General features: G+C 33.0%; 2 protein-coding genes across 4 annotated transcripts in view; one reads left to right on the top strand and one right to left on the bottom strand.

The window, feature by feature from the left end:
- LOC143224135 (epithelial sodium channel subunit alpha-like) overlaps positions 1–489 on the bottom strand; it is a 44380-nt gene extending 43891 nt beyond the window's left edge. For 2 of the 3 annotated variants that reach the window (XM_076452585.1, XM_076452587.1), the window contains exon 1: positions 447–489. The gene's annotated coding sequence lies outside the window, so the exon portion shown is untranslated. The other variant, XM_076452586.1, reaches the window with a different exon arrangement.
- Positions 490–2074: 1585 nt separating this feature from the next.
- LOC143224134 (acid-sensing ion channel 4-B-like) overlaps positions 2075–19736 on the top strand; it is a 34621-nt gene continuing 16959 nt past the window's right edge. The window contains exons 1-5 of the mRNA XM_076452583.1: positions 2075–2546; positions 11739–11823; positions 12821–12999; positions 17251–17366; positions 18895–19058. Of these exons, the coding sequence (XP_076308698.1) occupies positions 2125–2546; positions 11739–11823; positions 12821–12999; positions 17251–17366; positions 18895–19058 (966 nt within the window). The 5' untranslated portion in view covers positions 2075–2124. The remainder of the gene's footprint in view (positions 2547–11738; positions 11824–12820; positions 13000–17250; positions 17367–18894; positions 19059–19736) is intronic.

The raw sequence follows: 19736 nt of genomic DNA, 5'->3' as shown, positions 1-19736 counted from the left end.
CGGGTCAGTGATACATATATATTTCTATTAAAAACGCTTAAAAGAAATAATTACTCAGATGTTTTGGGCAAACCCTCACGTACGACCACTTGACGAAGAGTGTTTACTCAAAATGTATTAATATATATATATATATCTTTAAATCTCATATTTTAACAGTTTTTTTAAAAACTAGAATGGTTCATTGTTTACTTTGATTAACAGACAGTGCGATAGGTGCTGATATTTAACTTTTTTTTTACCTTAGTATTTTGGACTCTCAGTTTCAGGAACTAATACTTCGATTTTTATTAGGATGCTTCTTATATCGTTTTAAAGTACAATTTAAATGTGCTCTTGGAAGCAGAAACGTGTAACATCAAATTTCCAGTGTCCGCTCTCTGCACCTATTTATCATGAGCAGGTAACAAGTGCTGGCACAAATAATAATCAAACTATATTCTTACCATTCACAATTGTCCTGCGTTTGTGGCTTTTCTCGAAGTTTTTCAGTTGTTTCTGCTTGGTACAGAGACTTTATTCACCCATAAATCTTTAGCATGAAGTTTACCATATTTTTCTGAGTAAATAATTAATTATTCTTTGATAACTGTGTACACTAGCAGATATGACGCCACCAAGTGCTTGTTGAGGAAAAGTTTACGTTACCTTGGAAACATATTTGGGCCAATTACAGTCTGTACGTGGTACGGCATTGAGCTGTCTTTTCAACAACATCAAAATTATTCCACACGTAAGTGCTAATAGTTTGTGTTTGGTTATTACTACTTTTACACAGCGTGACATAACATACAATCAGTGCTGCTACAGCTCTGATTCCTCATTTAACAATCCTCGTGAATATTTTATAGCGCTTTATTACTCATAGAGAAACATTGTGCTCTTTGATTAAAGTCGTTAAATGTTTGAGACAGATGAACAACTTATTTTAGAGCAAAGCGTGGTCTAAGAAGTTGGTATTTAGGACTTATATCCAAGGGTTCATGGTTTGCAACCGCAAAAGGATGCTCTGCACCATTAGGCCTTAGATTTAATGTAAACGTGATGGTCAAATTTCATTGATGGCCTGGTGGTTAAGACACACCAAACATTCAACTCGTAATCTGAGGGTCGCGGGTTCGAAACCCAGTCGCACGAAACATGCTCACCCTTCCAGTTATTTACATTGCAGTAAATAAACATTTCTATATAACTTCAGTATAAATACATGTAAATCTTGATTCAAATGTTGTTTTATTCAGACCTTATGAAAATGAAAATGTGCAAATTTGCCCGTTTTTACATTGAAAATAGGTTTATTTCATTATCCAGGTCACAAAAGCAAAATTTTGAAGGGAATAATGGCCATTTTCTGTACTTTTACAACATAAGCAATTAAGAAATAACACATACTATCCAGGAACAAAATTTGTGTTACATAGTGTAATAAGGTGGGGTGGGTGTTTTTCTAGACCAAGTGTCAACTAAAATAAATGTTTAACACTAGAACAACCATTAAGTTTATTTATTTAAAATCTAGTGCTGCTTCCAAATGGATCATATAAATGGTCAGTATTTTGCAACAAAACACGTTTACGTATGTTAAAATAGAATATATAACTCAGGTTAGTTATTAACGATGTAATAAATTAAAAATATTCATAGATAGCCAAAAACAAATTAGAACGGTTGTATTTCCAAAAAAAATCAAATTCTAATTCAAAGAAAATGGCACTATAAAGCTTTTTTCCCCTGATATCTCATAAGTATTGCTGCACAAATTATATTTTTAAGTTAATATGCGAAACGCCTAAACAATCAGCATGTCTTTTTTTAGCAATAAAAATTAATAGCTTATATTTAGTCGTTATACTACAGATTTGTACGTCAGGTACCACTCAATCTCGGTACTTAACAGCATGTTATTTCACTGCAGGGAGCAAGTGAATTCGTGGACTCCAAGTGAGATAAGTGCCATCCAAGTGATACCGCCATTCCGAGCAGAGCGCTATCGACAAAGAGACTATCTTTAACGAGTAAAATGAGCTTGATTGGTGGTTGAACATAATTCTTGAATTTCAAAATGTCATGAAAACTGTTTTGAGGGGTCTGCGGAAAAGAACATTTAGGTTTACTAAGCTTATCATGTTACATCAGAATCGACCATTTTCCCCTGAACGAATTTTCACTGCAAGGTCATCAACAAATATATCCGTAAAAACCACAGCCATGCAAAATAAAGTTGGCGTTTCTGTTTTAGGAGAAATGTCTTCTAAAATTTCAACTTGCGAACATCCTGAAACTAGCGTCAGTAAAAAAGACACTACTTATTTAAGAGACTTGTTTCGCCATTCATCTGTCAATGCCCTAAATCAAATCTTTTCATCAAGGAACTTCATACGGCAACTTGTTTGGGCTCTCATTCTTTTCGGAGGTCTCATTGGCTGCATTTACAATAGTATCAACTTCCTTAGTGAATATTTTCAATATCCAATTGTTATCAATGTTTACGAGGGCCCAGAAAGACCATTACCTTTTCCAGGTGTTACACTTTGTAACCTGAACAGGTATGTCGGTTTAGGTTGTAGTTTTTGCTAGTTTTCAGGTATCGTACTTCATAATATTATTACTTTCATTTGCTCAAAAATATCGCCATCAAATATATTTATAAAACTAAATTAATTGAATTATATATTTATGACAATGTTTAGTTCTAAAAGACAACCTCTGGTACTTTTATTAGACTTAAAAGCAAATATTGATATTTCATGTCACTTTTAAGGTAACGATGTTCGTTACTGGTTAAGTCGCACACCGAAAATGCATTTGGTTTTTTTCAACATAAAAAATGCATATTCTGCACTACTGAATGTGTGATAAATCATTTAGCAGGTATGTTTCTATTCAAGAAATATTTTTATGAAATAAGTGTAGTGTATAGAACGTAAAAGTAAAGAAATATCGAGTTGAACAAAAATGATAATACCCCTCTTCTATGTATGCGTCGAAAAATGATATAGTTTGGTTTATTTTGAATTTAGTACAAAGCTACACGAGGGCTATCTGCGCTAGCCGTCCCTCATTTAGCAGTGTAAGACTAGAGTAAAGGCAGTTACTCATCACCACTCACCGCCAACTGTTGGGCTACTCTTTTACCAACGAATAGTGGGATTGACCGTCACATTACAACGCCCCCACGGCTGAAAGTGCGAGCATGTTTGGCGCGACCGGGATGCGAACCCGCGACCCTCAGATTACGAATCGAGTGCCTTTACCACCTGGCCATGCCGAGCCATATTTATACATCATCAGATACTTCTTCAAAAAAGAAAGCATATAGATACATGGTAACTCTGGATTTTTGGGTCGAGTGAGGTAAAAAAAAAAAAGTTCGATATGTTATTACAATAGCCAGTCCATTCTGTAGCTTTATGCTTAGTTACAAAAAATAAATTATTACGAATCTGTAAAACATGTTGTAAATACATTTATTTTGATATATTTTTATTGTAGCATGTTTACATGAAATTTCTAAAAAATATTTTCTCGGTTTTTCTCATGAAACGAAAACCCTTAAAATTTTAAGGTGGTGATACACGTACACCAACGAATATCTGATGATTTACACTGATCATATTTCTTTCAAAAACATAGGCCTCACAGTTGTACAATAACTAATGTTCCTAAGAGAATGTTGTGATTTTCCTGTTAAGCATATTAATTTTGAAACTTGGCATAAAGTACGTTGTTGTTAAAAAGGTCAATAGGCGAAAGGTTACATTATTGTGCCCTGATAATTGTAGGCGAGTCATATTGTAAACATTATGTAAAAGTAGCTGATTTGTTCGCCCCCGCTAGTACAGCGGTATGTCTACGGATTTACAACGCTAAAAGCAGGCGTTCGATTCCCCTAGGGGAGTTCAGCAGATAGCCCAATGTGGCTTTGCTATAAGAAAAGACACACACACGCTAATTTGTTTTATTGTAATAAAGCTACAGTAATATGGCTGCTGTGATCACCGAGTGGACCCGAACCCTTGACTTTAACATTATAAATCCGAAAACATACCACTGTCTTACTGTAGGACGTAGTAGAGTGATTAGATAAATTAATGTATTAGAAACAGAATTTATAACGATAATTTTCACTCTCATATTTTGATTGAACATACCATTACACTAATAACGACAAATTAATAAATTGTGTCGTCTTTATTCATTCCTTAATCAACTACATATGAATATTAAAATATTGTCGTTTTGGGGTTTCAAACTTCACATATTCGCACTTGGCATCTTTTTTTTGTAATCTTTTCTTTGATTAACGACAATTGAGGAATCAGATATTGTTTTTGTTCGGATTTAGACTTCATGCCGTTTTACAAATTGCTTTAAACTTACCCTAAAACAAATGACACCAACCCATTCACCAATGGCTTAGCATTAAGTCTGGGAGCTTACGTCGCTAGAAATCGGGTTTTGATACTCGCGGTGGACACAGCAAACATAACCCATTGTGTAGTTTTTGTGTTTAACAACAAAACAAGCTAATAAAAATATTACGTTCATTAACCTTTCTAAATGATGTTTTCTTCTTTCCTCTTGTTCATGTTTCCCCTTTCAGCTATGGGAGCGTTGTAATGTTACATTCAATCCCACTGTTCGTTGGTAAAGAGTAGCCTTAGAGTTGACGATAAATGGTGTTGACTAGCTGTCTTTCCTCTAGTCTTACACTGCTAAATCAGGGACAGCTAACACAAATAATCTTCATATAGCTTTAAGTAAAAATCCAAACAAAACCATATCAGTTATATCGCTAAAACCAGGGTTTCAAAACTAAAATAAGAAAGTCAAAACTACAAAAATTGAATTATCTAAAATAATAAAAGAAATTATCCTTACTTTTGCAAATCACTGTAATTATGCTAGTCTGAGCCAAACTATTTTTTAAATTTTACATAACTCATTGTTTGTAATTTCGATTTCCTTGTTTCAATACGTTTTGTAGCTTTAAAATTTTCTATGTTACAATAGCTAGCTAGATTACATATGTATATTGATCCACACTTGTCTTTATAAAATTAGAAAAACTTATTAGCCTTGTTTGATTCCTTTTTATCAGCCATATATTTGTGCGCTATCAATACCAAGCAAATATACCCGATTCAATTTTATTACTCATCAGGGTGTCTACCCTACCCTCAAATTTTGTTATATATCAAAAGTATTTCATTGTTTGATTTAAATAAATATATTAGTATTCTTTCCTCTACAAGGAAGGAATCACTGGGACTTCAGATGAAAAAGTTCTGTTTAAAAATCAGAGCGATAATATAATAACGTAATGTTTAGGAACAAGAAACCTCTTGGTCCATCTTGGCTGTCCCATCTTCTAAGGCAGACTAAAATTATTTTTAACATTTTTTAAAGCCAGCCTTTATCATTCATATATCTATCAAGCTTTCTTTTAAATTCACTCAAATTTACTTCCTCCATATCATCAAAAGGTAATCTATTCCATAGGCCAGCAACTTTATTTGAAAAATAAAATCGTCTTAGCTTAAGACGGTTTTTACCTTGTATAAATTTATATTTTTGTGTCCTAGTTCTATAATTCTTGTTGTTTAATATGAAAAATCTTGATACATCAACATTATCAATTCCTTTTACAATCGTAAACACTTTACTAAAATCTCCTTTAACTCTTCTTTTTTCAAGAGAAAACAAATTTAAGGATCTTAATCTCTCCTCATATGATAATCTTTTCATCTCATATACAATTTTGGTAATGTTCTCTGAACCCCTTCAAACAATTCAATGTATTTTATATCATTGATGTAAATAAAAAAGATCAATGATTCTGAGAATAAGCCTTTTTAAAATTAATCCAGTTTGGCTGAACTCCATTTATCACAACCCTCTGCTTTTTTCCATCAAGTCACTCTTTTATCCAGTTAGTTATCCCCTAAACCTATTGAAATAAGTTTCTTTACAAGCCTTTTATGTGTCATTTTGTCAAATTCTTTCTGAACACTTAGATACACCAAATATACCCTCTTAACCTCAGCTATATATGCAGTAGCACTTTCAAAGCAGTCAAAGAATTTGTAAGGCAAGATTTCTCTTATGAAACCATACTGACTATCTGTTAACATTTTAAATTTTGTTAAATGACTTTGCAAAGTATCTTTTATCAGAGTTTTCAAAATTTTCCCCACAATTTAAATAAGGCTAACAGGCCTATAATTACTAAAAAAACATCTATTATCCCCTTGCAGATATAAGTGACATTGGTTAATTTTCAATTTTTTGCTACTTGTCCACTATTCATGGTTTTATACAAGTGTCCCACATATCCAATCCTTAACCTCCTTTAACACCCTCGTGGAAATATTAGCTAATCCAGGAAGCTTTAAACGTCCTAATATTATTTTAACAAGCTCAGAATTTATGCAGTTGTTTCATTCATTTTTGTTTTCATCTGTTAGTTGCTCAAGATGAGGAATGCTGCTCAAGTCATCAAAAGTAAAAACTAAGGAAGAAGCAGAATTTAATAACCTAGTAATATCATAATCATTAGACACAAGCCATTTTTTATCATTTCGTAAAGGTTGTATTCCCATCCTGACATTTTGTTTACCTCTAATGTGCTTTTGGATATCTTAATTTCCTGTTTGACCATGTTTCTTGATCTTTTGTATTCTTCGTTAAATTTGTGTTACTTTTCTTTAATTTTATTAAAGACCCTTTGTGAACCAAGCTGTCTTTTTACTTGCAGCTACCTTTGACTTTCTGTAAAGAATATATTTGTTTTCAATATTAACGTTTTCTTTAAATATTTTTCACAATTGTTCAGTATCTCCAATACTGCCCAATTCACAACAGATAATTATTCTTGAATCAATTCAAAATTTGATTTTTCGAAATTTGGAATAAAAATACCATTATTTTCAAATCCCATATGCAGCAAAACACCAAACCTAATACAACTATTATCACTTGTATCTAGGCGTTCCCTAGTTTCCACCATCTTAAAAAATATATATATATTAGAAGTTAACAATGAATCCAAAATAATTTTAATTTTAGTAGGGCCCAGCATAGCCAGGTGGGTTAAGGCGTGCGACTCGTAATATGAGGGTCACGGGTGCGCATCCCCGTCATACCAAACATGCTCGCCTTTTTAGCCGTGGGGGCGTTATAAAGTTACGTTCAATCTCACTATTCGTTGGTAAAAGAGTAGCCCAAGAGTTGGCAGTGGATGGTGATGACTAGCTGCCTTCCCTCTAGTCTTACACTGCTAAATTAGGGACGGCTAGCGCAGATAGCCCTGGAGTAGCTTTGCGCGAAATTCAAAAACAAACAAACAAACGATTATAGTAGGTTTGGCGAATTGGTGAATAAATCCATTTTAAACAGTTTCTAGAAATCTTTCTTGGTCACGAATTGATTTTAGCTTTCACAATCAATATGCTTGAAATTAAAATCACCCATAAATATGAATGAAATAAAAGCTGAAATTTTAATCTCACTGTAAATTTTAATTAATTTCATCTGGTTGTCTGTAAAAAATTACTACTTAAAACATTTCCCTTTGATATCCACTAACAGAAACCCAAATGAATTCAAGCTCCTTCCTGTTATCCTTGATACTCTCAAATCCAACAGGATTTAACTCACTCTTTACATATATAGCTATTTATATCTCTTTACTACTCTGTCCCTATTAAATAACATATAACCAAGTATTTCAAAGAAATTTGTCATCAAAATAATCTACAATTAGCCAAGTTTCAATTATTCCAATATCAAAATCTTTTATTCCTATCAGTGCCCGTAAAATCATCTATTTTATTTTTTATACTTCTAGCATTAGAATAGCAACAATTAAGCCTATTTTTATAACTACTTTTATACTGCTTTCCTATGCTAAACTTTCCTCTACATCTTAGTTTTATTTCATGTAGTTTATTTTTAAGTTCACCACTATCTAGTCCTAGTTAAAACTTCCTTTACAGCGGATTAAATAGCCCTTGCATATATGTCAGAACCTTTCCTACTTAAGTGTAAACTATTCATTCCAAAAAGTTCCTACCACTGAACTAGTCTCATAAGCCCAATCAACAAAGCTGCTCATTATTATATATTAATTTCAACTTGGCATTTAGACCTACTCAAAATTTTATCTTCACAAATAATTCTTGACAGTGTCTTTGAAACAATTAATTTATGGCCTTTATTTTTAACTGTTTTTACCAACCCTTGTACTTACTCTTCTTTATATCATTTGCCGCTACGTACACAACAAAGACTGCATTGTTGCCACTCCCCTTCATTAAATCTCTTGCTCTGTCAGTTATGGCTTTCATCTTGTGTTTCAGTGTAGCATAATCTAACTATTTTCTCCTTATTTACCCCAGAGACTATTATACCTACATACCTTGTCAAGGAATAAACTATAACTATAACCCCTATAAACTCATAATCAACATCCTTCTCTATTCCTTTTGTTTTCCCTCCCTCCTCTGCTCAAGCCATAGGCTGAAATCTGTTTCTCAGTAGAATAGGTCTTTACAATTAAGTTCACTACTTCTATCTTCCTGAATGCCATTGTTAATTTTAGCTGACACCTACCTTGCATGTAAAATCTTAAGCTTCTCTTGAAATCCTGCTGTCATTTCCCACAATTATACTTCTCCTTATTAACTTTAGTCAGGATAGCCTCCAACTTTACTTCCAACCTGAAAAATCTATATATAAATTGAACATCTCCACTACTAGCTTCCTTACAATTGCACAGCAATCCACAGTTCCCAAACGAAACCAATTCTCTACACTTATCGCACCAACAAACTCTGAACGCTTAACCACAGAAACGGTATTAAGCATTGTATTATATGGAAAACTAAACCTACACGATACTATGATTAAATACCAGTAGCCTGTTGTTAACATTGTTAAGCCTAAGTTTTACAGTTAACTAGTTTTTCGACTATTTATTAAACAAAACAACGTATTTAATTTCTCATACAATTTTACTGCGAGTTGAATTATAACTAAGCCTAAAGAACCGTTACGCGTATTAAGTCTAACATTATACTACATGATACACTACTAAAATCTATATTAAAGGTTTATAACTACTATTTTAATCCCCAATTATACTAAATATAGTTATTTTTCTTATTCAATTCTAATTTCTAAAGATAAAAATAATAAAACCAAATAACATTCACAAATCCACAATATTATCAAAACATAGCTTTCTAGCGTCCTTTGTTTTGAAATACCGCTCTCTCTTTATAAGGTTCATTTTTTCTGTACGCTCTCTCGAAATGATCTTTACATACATAAAAATATTGATTCATAAACATTTAAATTGCGATTTAGGCGACTTTATAAGTACAAAAAACTTCAGGTTTGCTCAGTCAATACTGTGAAATAGTTATTGTTAATATTTTAACATTTTAAAGATGATTTTAAACGGGAGATTTTTATGACCGTCATTTTGTTTCATTTCAATCCACGCTGTTAAGTATTGATGTACTTAGTTATAAAGGTAGGGCCCGGCATAGCCAAGCGTGTTAAAGCGTGCGACTCGTCATTTGAGGGTCGCGGATTCGCATCTCATTCGCACCAAACATGCTCGCCCTTTAAGCCGTAGGGGCGTTATAATGTTACGGTCAATCCCGCTATTCATTAGTAAAAGAGTAGCCCAAGAGTTGGCGGTGGATGGTGATGACTAGCTGCCTTCCCTCTAATCTTACACTGCTAAATTAGGGACGGCTAGCACAGATAGCCCTTAAGTAGCTTTGTGCGAAATTAAAAACAAACAAACAAACAAAATTTACAGTTATAAAGAACACTGATGTTGACATCGAATTTCTGCGTGCAAAACGTATAAGCATTTCTAAGGCTATAGGGTGACAAAACTAAGTGACATAAAACTTATAAGTTTAAGCACTTTTAAAAAGAAAAACAATGACCACAGAGAAGTAACGTGACCTTAAAGAATCATAAGTAATCACATATGACATCAGAATTTAATACTTCCTGTTTGTTTTTTAATTTCGCGCAAAGCTACACGAGGACTATGCTATCTGCGATAGCCGTCTCTTCCGTCCCTAATTTAGCAGCGAAAGACTAAAGGCAGCTAGTCATCACCATCCACCCCCAACCCTTGAGTTAACCTTTTACCAATGAAGAGTGGGATTGACTGTGACATTATAACCTCCACATAGTTTAAAGGGCAAGCATGTTTCGTGTGACTGGGATTATGAGTCAAGCGCCATAACCACCTAGCGTGATAGTTCTTAATCATCAAAAATGGTTTTATTAATTTCATGTTAAATCTTTGATAAAGTTAATATATTTGTTTAAAAACTTTCATAAAGAACAGCAACGCATTAAATGCGACGTAAGATTCCATTCCTCGACTAAATCTTGCACCCCAGTGGCACAATGGTATTTCTGTGGACTTACAACTCTAGAAATCAGGTTCCGATGCCCATTGTGTGCAGAGTACATTGTGTAGATTTGTGCTTAACTACAAACAGACCAAATCTAAGACAAGTCAGCTTGGCGGCTTTAAGCCTTCAACAAGAAATCATAGGACACAACGTAATATTTGAATTAGATAGGCTGGTGTTTTTCGGACTGTAATGGAATGCAAAAAAAAAAAACATTATAAAGCCACCAGATCTAAAATGATAATAAACATATAAAACGTGAGTGGAGATCAGAGAAAACATACTTACGATATTAGAACTACTCATAAAAGAAAGTTATAAAAAGTGTTTTGTAAGAGAGTAAATAAACACAGTTTTCTATGTATGTGATTGAATTTGAAAGACAACTTGAGAACACTGGAGTAATACATCAGCAATTTTGGTGAAAAGCAAACAAACTAGTTAAAAGACTTTGCTTGGTTTGTTTTGGATTTTGCGCGAAGCCACTCGAGGGCTATCTACGCCAGCCGTCCCTAATTTAGCAGTATAAGACAGCTGGGAAGACAGCTAGTCACCACCACCCACCGCCAACTCTTAGGCTACTCTTTTACCAACAAATAGTGGGATTGACGACGACTTTATAACGCCACCACGGCTGAAAGGGCGAGCATGTTTGGTGTGACGGGGATTTGAACCCACGACCCACAGAATAGGAGTTTAGTGCCTTAACCATCTAGTCATGCTGGGCCAGTTATTATAGAAGCCTTAATTTCCCCCAAAGCTGTTTTAACAACTCGCACGACAATTAAGTGGTGTGTTGTCTGTCAGTCAGTTACTGGAAACTAAAATGATAACAAATAAAGAATGTTTAACGTTGCAATTTCTACTGTTGTAACGTTAGTGTAAAGCACGCATGCCATGAATCATGAGAATAATTAACACTCTGTAGGTTACAACACTGCATAACATATGTACTTGCAAAGCCATAAATAAAAATATTTGATACCCTTGATTTGTGTTTTGTTTACTTTTCAAAAATAACACTTTGGGAATTTTACGGAAGTATATATAGTAATATATTTATTGTGAAAGGCACGAGTGATACGATCTGTTACACACAGTTTAGCCTTGCTGGACCTCATATGAAATGATGTCGTTGCAAACAAAGGTAACTCTTAGGACCTTGTTGTAGTTTCATGTTTCTTAAGAACATAAACTAACAATTCCTAACCATTCTGCTCACTTATTTCTTTGTTAGTACAGATATTTAGTGTATGTCAATTACCTGACTATGGTCTGATATCGAAACAGGTGGAAAGCAAGTCGGATATGTAATTATGGTATAAACCCCTGTTCAACGTATTTTTCATCAGTCACGAAAGGATTTAAAGTACCGGTAGGTAAAACCTTGGTATCGTTTTGATAAAAATATACTATTGTTATGCTAACCAGTAAATATATGTTGTTTGTTTACATACATTTATCCAAAAACTGAATTTTTTTTCCTATAAGTCTAACCTTCTATGCGGTAAGTCTGAGGGTTTATAAGGCAAAAAAAAAAAATATCGTTGTTCCTATGCTAGCAGTGGGCACAATGTACATAGTCTATTAAAAACAAATAATTAAAATCTTCCTAACTATGTGTTTCCAATGTAGTTTTTTCTCATTTAAATTCTGAATGTGTTGTCTGATGAAAGATACATAGAAATGTGTAACAATTTACATTAATGTAGTGACGTGGCTACAGGACTATATCTTGCTCTAGTATGTAACTTAATAATCTAGTAAATGAAGGCAGATTTGTTTTATTATCTCTGGTCATAGTCCAGCCCATATAAAAGAATATTTTAATTAAATGATTTTAAATCTACTGAAACTATAGCATTATTTATATATCTACAATAATAAAATAACTTATGTGTGTGTGTGTGTGTAACCGCTATAGGTCCAAGAGGGAAGAACCGACACAATTGAAACTTGTGACGTATATAAAGGGGGACCCTAAGGATGTGCACCTGAGTATTATTTTTTAGATTTGACTGAACAATTTTGTCAATTTTTTGCTCTATGACTTTGTCTTATAGCCATTAAATTTTATTAAGATAATGGAGACGTTTGACCCGTACACCGAGTCCTTTGTGAATCATGAGGAGGACCTAAGAATCTCGCAGCAGAGCGTGGGTAATTTTTAACAGTAAAGTATAATCCCGACTTCTCAGCGATTATTCTGTTTCATAGTTGTTAGAAACACATGGTTGGTTTCTTAATCAAGTTGTTCACATCACTGAAAGAAGTAAATCAGTTGGCTCAAAGCAATATTTTGTGAGCGATTCTTCATAGATCTTATGTTATTTTATATGTGGCTGATGTCATTATTATTATTACCATAATAGATTCGATTAGAAGCAGCTGTTTGTAATCCCAAGGACCCTCTCTCGAAGGAGCAAACGGATAAATTAGGTATTATGAGTTTTTACAGTCAATTAAATGATTCCTACCGTAGATATGTCGGTCACCAGGCTGAAGATTTCTTTAAAAAATGTACCTTCAGAGGATACAAGTGTTCGTCTAGGTAAAAGTATTTTTTAATTTTATATGGTAAACATTTAAGAAAACATTTTTATTACAATGTACTCAAATGGACAAGTGATGTGTCTAGCTGATAGTATCACTGTCTTATGTAGGGATGACTCTGATTGTTCATCTAAATGTTATTTTAAATACTTCCACAGTAGTCATCAGAAATTTACAATGAAGTGTTTACTTTTATAATAATATATATTTAAACACTAGTAACCCATTGAGACAGTGGTAAGTCTTTGGATTTACAACACTATAATCAGTGTTTCAATTCCCTTCGGGCCCGGCATGGTCTGGTGGGTTAAGGCGTTCGACTTGTAATCAGAGGGTCGTGGGTTCGATCCCCATCGCACCAAACAAGCTCGTCCATTCAGTCGTGGGGGCGATATAATGTGTCGATAAATCCTACTATTCGTTGGTAAAATGAGTAGCCCAAGAGTTGGCGGTGGGTAGTGATGACTAGCTGCCTTCCCTCTATTCTTACACTGCAAAATTAGGGACGGCTAGCGCAGATAACCCTTGTGTAGCTTTACGCGAAATTAAAAGAAACAAAGAAACAAACGATTCCCTTCGGTAAAAAAACACACGCATTTAAAGAGTAAATAACACACAACGTTAAAATAAGTACACAATTAAAAATACTATAATGAAGGTCAATATATGAACACTAAAAAGCTAATGTTGCAACGTTGCAAGAAATAATCGTGTTTCAATTATACTTTTTTTAGTTAAGGCATGGCCAGGTGGGTTAAGGCGTTTGACTCGTACTCTGAGGGTCGTAGGCTCGAATCCCCATCACATCAAACATGCTCGCCCTTTCAGCGGTGGGGTGTTATAATGTGACGGTTAATCCCACTATTCGTTGGTAAAAGAGTAGCCCAAGAGTTTGCAATGGGTGGTGATGACAAGCTGCTTTCCCTCTAGTTTGACACTGCCAAATTAGGGACGGCTAGCACAGATAGCCCTCGTGTAGCTTTGCGCGAAATTCAAACACAAATAATCTTTTAGTTAAATAAATCATGTAATTTATATACGGATTTAAAATTCCCCCGTGAACATTTCAGAAAAGGTCATCCCATATTTTTGCACAAATATTCGCCAGATCTTCATCTCTATTTAATAATACATTATCTTTTTTTTATATTTAATTATTTACAAGGATTCTCGAATATTAATAGCTACAATACCTTTTGGTTGAGTTAATATTACAATATTTTTCTACATTATCATATGTTGTGTTTCATGTGTGTGTTCTATTGCGGCATATTTTCAATTCTTTTATTTGTTACACATCTTTTATGTTCCATTAAACGGTATTTTAAGTTACATTTAGTCTGTCCAATGTAAATATTTTCACACTCACATTTAATTTTATAGACTCCTGTTTTTTATATCAACTACATGTTATGTTTTCGTATTATCTAAATTTTGCTTTATCTTATAAAATATATGTTGTTTTCTAAATGCTTTAAATAAATTATTAGATAAACAGGGATTAAAACTTCCTTTTTAAGTTTTTCATAACTGGGTTTCAAAGTAATATTTTGATCAGTGATTAGTACACTAGTAAATTTCTTTCAGATGCTTTTTAAGTATTATTATTATTTAAGTTATTGTTAACGAATTTTTTTAAGTAAATAGTAGTTATTTAAAATATTATAATCTTAGTGTAAACGATGTCATCATTACCCCTTGAAGATGGCTTTTTAACAGAAATTTGATGTTCCTTCAAAAAGCTTAAGTACAGGATAAAAATGTATTGCCAATCAATAAGAGATAAACAAAACATTATAGTTGGAATCTCATTGTATTTAGAAAATGGTTATAAATAAAACCTTCCTCCGTATATTGAAACATTGCATTAAGGAATATAAGCAAAGAAGTAAAGAAAAACTTTTCATAAAGAAAGTAAATGTAGAGGTGGCTAATACCAATTCTTCAAAAACAATGCAAACAAGATAGTAGGGCTGATATTTACATTATCGATACATAACTACATAGGTAAGATTTAATATACAATAATATATATGTAAAACCATTCAATCACAACTGAGTTTAAGCTTTCCGTTTTTGTTTTTCTGTTAACATATTACTACATTGTACGCCTGTGCTATTATGTAGGAATGTTACAAATGCCATCCTTACTATCGTGTTTGCATTGTTTTTGAAGGATTGACATTAGTCACTCCTATAATGAATTCATTAAAAAAAAATCTCTACTTGTATAATAATCACTTTCTATGACTTTCTTACACTACACATTATTTGGTTTCTTTTCCTGTCCGGCGAGAAAGGTTCTTGTTGTATGTTTTAGGTCTTAGAGCATTAAAAAGGTGGAACTGCAAAGACAACTTTGAAGGGTCAAACGTTTCTTTGTTTTCAATAGATGTTAAAATCCGGGGTTCAATACCTGCTTTCAGCACAGCACGTAGCTTTGTGGATCATTGTGGTTAACATCGAACAGATTGGCAAAAAAAAAAAAAAAGATACGAGTGAGAATTCAAATGATAAATTTGTCTTTGGAATTTTATAATTAATATTTGTTATTGATACCAATTCAAATTGGCACCAGTTATTCACCTATTTTGTTTGTTTGTAGTTAACACACATCTTCTCAATGGACAATCTGTGCTGTGCTCACCAGGAGTATTGAAACCCGGTTTTTAATAGTATGAACTCTCAATACGTACCGCTGAGCCATTGATAGGCGTAATTAAAAGTAACAAGTCAATAATTTCAATTTACTCTAAAAGTTAACTTTACCTGTTAATTCAAGACAGTTTCTTACCAAAATTTATTCGTACTTCTTTCAAACTGATTAAAATTATACATTGTAAACTGATTAATTAAGCAACCCAACCCTGAAACCCAAACCTTTCTTCCAGTCAGCTCAGTCTCCGTTTCCTTAAGATATAGATATTTTTATGTGTTTAATATGTTGATGTTTTGTTCACCATAACGATCACTTTTACGCAGTATAATAATTTTATAAAGTCTAGAAGTTCTGTAAAAGTTCAGTTTTCAGCGGTATCTCAGACGTTCATAAAATAGAATATAATATACAAATGTTAGACTATGTGAGTTATAATTAATTGATCAATCAGTTCAATTTTACGTGACTTGAGTTTCATTTTTGAGTTAGGCATACCAATGATATCATTAGCTTCATAATTTATGTTAAAATATTGTTTGTGAAGTTAGGTCCACCAGTGAGCCTAGTCTGTATAGAACATTTTTGAAGAAATCAATTAATTATTTATCGTTTAGTGAATCGAACGTTTCGTTATTATTATTTTTATGAAATAAACCAGAAATCCCCTGCAAAGACAAAACACGTTACAACAGTATTTTTTACCTGTAAAGTACCTCATGCACTAAATTGTCAGGAAAGACGCGATTCGGATATAGTTGTTCTATAGTAATTAAATATTCATAATTTTAAACAAACTTGACATTTATCTGGCAAAATTATGCATCATTTAATATTAATATTATTTTACGTAGAGAGACCAGTAATCAAGGACTACTTAACTGTCATAATGTGTTTGTTAATGCTGACAGAATATTTTAATATAAAGGGAAATCAATTTGAGAAGAGAACACGTAACATAAAAATTCTAGTTTGAAGCTGTTATTATCGACCAAGCAAACACGAGGCCTCAGAACTGCGCTCTAGGGAAATTATCCATCAAACGAAAGGGTAGAAAATCCCTGGCAGACGGCTTAGGACTTAAGAAATGTAATTGTAATTAACGTGAATGTATATAGAACAAAAAGATAAACGTTCTTATAGTGTGTTTTGTTCCCTTATCACAAACGACTCCAGGAAAAAAGTCAGAAAAATCTTATAGATATATTTATAGAAAAAGCAAACAGCTGAGTAACCCTTAAATGTATTTTCGGCCCTGTTCTTATATATTGTATTTTTTAAAGTAACTCTCAAATTAGGTGCATAGCTGTTGTTTTACGCAATTAAAATATCATGCAACTTGTTAAAATTAAACGAGAGATGCAAATCATGGATACTGTTTTAACTTTCGATGTTATTAAAACTTACCATTATAAGACCACTTAGGAGAGCGAGATTCTAAATATTCTTTTGTCTTGCTTTAGTTTAAGGCTGACGTTCAAAATTAGGTTCCTTACGTAAAGCTGCTTAATTATGTAGTTCTAATGGCTGTGAAAGCATTTAAAATTAGTGTAGTACGTTAAACAATAATAAAAAACACGTGTGTATTTTCAGCAATTTCTCACAGTTTACGAATTTCATGTATGGAAACTGCTTCTCTTTCAATGTTTTGCCTTTCTTTGAGGAAGAGAAAGAACTTCTAGTCGCCTCTTCTACAGGGCGATTGAGCGGTAAGAAATATTTGTATCATTTTATTTTAATATTTTCTCAATAGCAATTTGAGTATTGTGGAATTATGAATAAATATTTCACAGTTCACGAAAAGCAAACATATGTATTTTCCTAAAAGGTCTGTAGTTATTTGTAATGCACTGTAATAAATATATTGTTTTATTCATATTAAGTTTCTGATTGACGAGACAGTTACATTCTGATGTTGATATTAATATCAGTAAATGCTGTCACTGAAACTTTTTTAGTCGTTCCCATGTTAAAATCAAATATTTTACAGTAACTAACTATTGAAACCTTAAAGATTTATCAGTTATTCGCTACATATAAGAACTCAGTGAGTCCAACCGAGGCGTGAAGGTACGCAGTTAAACTAAACTAATCGTCTATTGGCTCAAAATTTGTAAGAAATAAAGATTCAGTTTGACTAATCGATAAACAATACATGTTTACTGTAACAGTTCCACCTACGCACTTTCAAAATAACATATATTAGAAACAAAAGAGGCAACAACAAAAAAAGCTTAATCCAAGTTTAAAAAAGGAATTAGGCCTTAGGTTAGGTTCAATATCCTCTTACCATTATACAGCTTGGATAAATTCAAGATTTATTAATTCTCTCCAGGAATCCGGGCGAGTAACGTTATCATTGTCCTTCTTTTACTGACAAAAAGATATGATTAAATAGAACACCTTGTTTTTCAATTGGTTTGACATAAATTTTAAATTGCTGAGTTCTTATATATATCATGTTTAAAAATATAGTTCACACTTAAGATGCTTTTACTTAAAAAAGTAAACATGAGTCACAGTAAGAATGTCTGTATGTGTGTGTGGTGGAAAAATTTCTCCTGAAATTCTTGAAAATTAGGGACTTGTTTAGATGCATTGATGGCCAATATATGATATACAATCAAGGGGAGTACAAGCAAAATTTATGTGAAAATAAGAAGTTTAATACCCAAATTAAAGTGCCTTCTATTTTGACCAAAACCTCGATTCACATTTAGAAAATCGTAAGCCCTTCAAAAATTATGGGAAGGGTGCGAAATCAGTGCTGGCTCACCTATACTGAAAACGTGATCCCTGGTCACGTATGCTTTAACGCTTGTGAAACACATTCACAAGTCATTACACTTAAATATATAAACACTACATTTGTTATTATGAACATTCCTGATGATGGCAGTGAAGTATTACTAAAATATCACCAGAGTTACAACAGTAAGTCTATGGATTTATATGCTACAAATTGGGTATTTATATCCGTTGGGAAAGAGCATAGGTAGCCCATTGTGTAGCTCTGTGCTTAACAAAAAACAAACAAAGATATCGAAACATGTTGTCTTTTAATATTGGCTATCGGCTAAATTAAGTTTTTATTGTGCGTTTCAAACGTTGTTCTTTCAATATGATATAATTTTTATAACGTTATTCTATTTTTAACTTTATCAAAAGGTAATGTGCATTATCCAAGTGAAAGAAAATTTGTCAATATTGGAAACTAAGATTTCATTTCAAATATAGGCTTACGACTGGAACTGAACATTGAGATAGAAGAATATTCTGGTGATTCCATACTGCCAGTTGGTGTTCGACTGGCCATCCATGATCCCCATGTGCTGCCTGATCCCACATATTATGGAATTGACATTCCACCCTTTGAGGAAACAACAGTGGCAGTGAAACAGGTAGTTTATTTGATAGTTTGGATCCTTGCCTATCCTTCTCTTATTTGTACAGAACATTGACCAGTTTTCATTAACGAAGAATTACTACTGGTAACAACAAAATACAGCAAGAACAAGACAATGAATATTTTTTAGAATTAAGTAAAACAATTAAAAAGAAAAAAATGAAATTACAGAGTATAAATGACTAGTGTTTCTAGTTTTCAAATACCGTTTGAAGAATCTGTCGTATGTTTAGTAATTTCTGACATTTTTTTGATTGTTTGCTTCACTTTTACGACATATCTACGATCACAAAGTGAGAAACGCATTTTTACAGGAAAGAGCCACAAACAATGAACCCCCACATCTGTAGCTCAAACACCTTACTTGCAAAGACACATCCGATTCATGGAATGTGAGAAATGAAACTAACGTAATTACTAATATGTGAATCGAAAACTAATTTAATTATGCAATCTTAAATTGGCTAAGATGTATAAATGGTCCACGATTTAGTTGGATGCAAAAAATATCGTTTTCTTTGGTTATTAAAATATTGCAGTATATTAAATTCGTTTTTGTTAATATTCAGTGTTTATTTCAACCGGAGAGTTCTCTCCTGGTGACGCTGCGTAACGCTGGGGCTTATAACGCTAAAAATCTGGTTTAGATACTCTGATGGACAGAACACAAATA

This window comes from Tachypleus tridentatus, chromosome 8, assembly GCF_004210375.1.
Source record: "Tachypleus tridentatus isolate NWPU-2018 chromosome 8, ASM421037v1, whole genome shotgun sequence".
Classification (NCBI taxonomy): Eukaryota; Metazoa; Arthropoda; class Merostomata; order Xiphosura; family Limulidae; genus Tachypleus; species Tachypleus tridentatus.
This window is presented reverse-complemented; position numbering and strand designations above follow the sequence as displayed.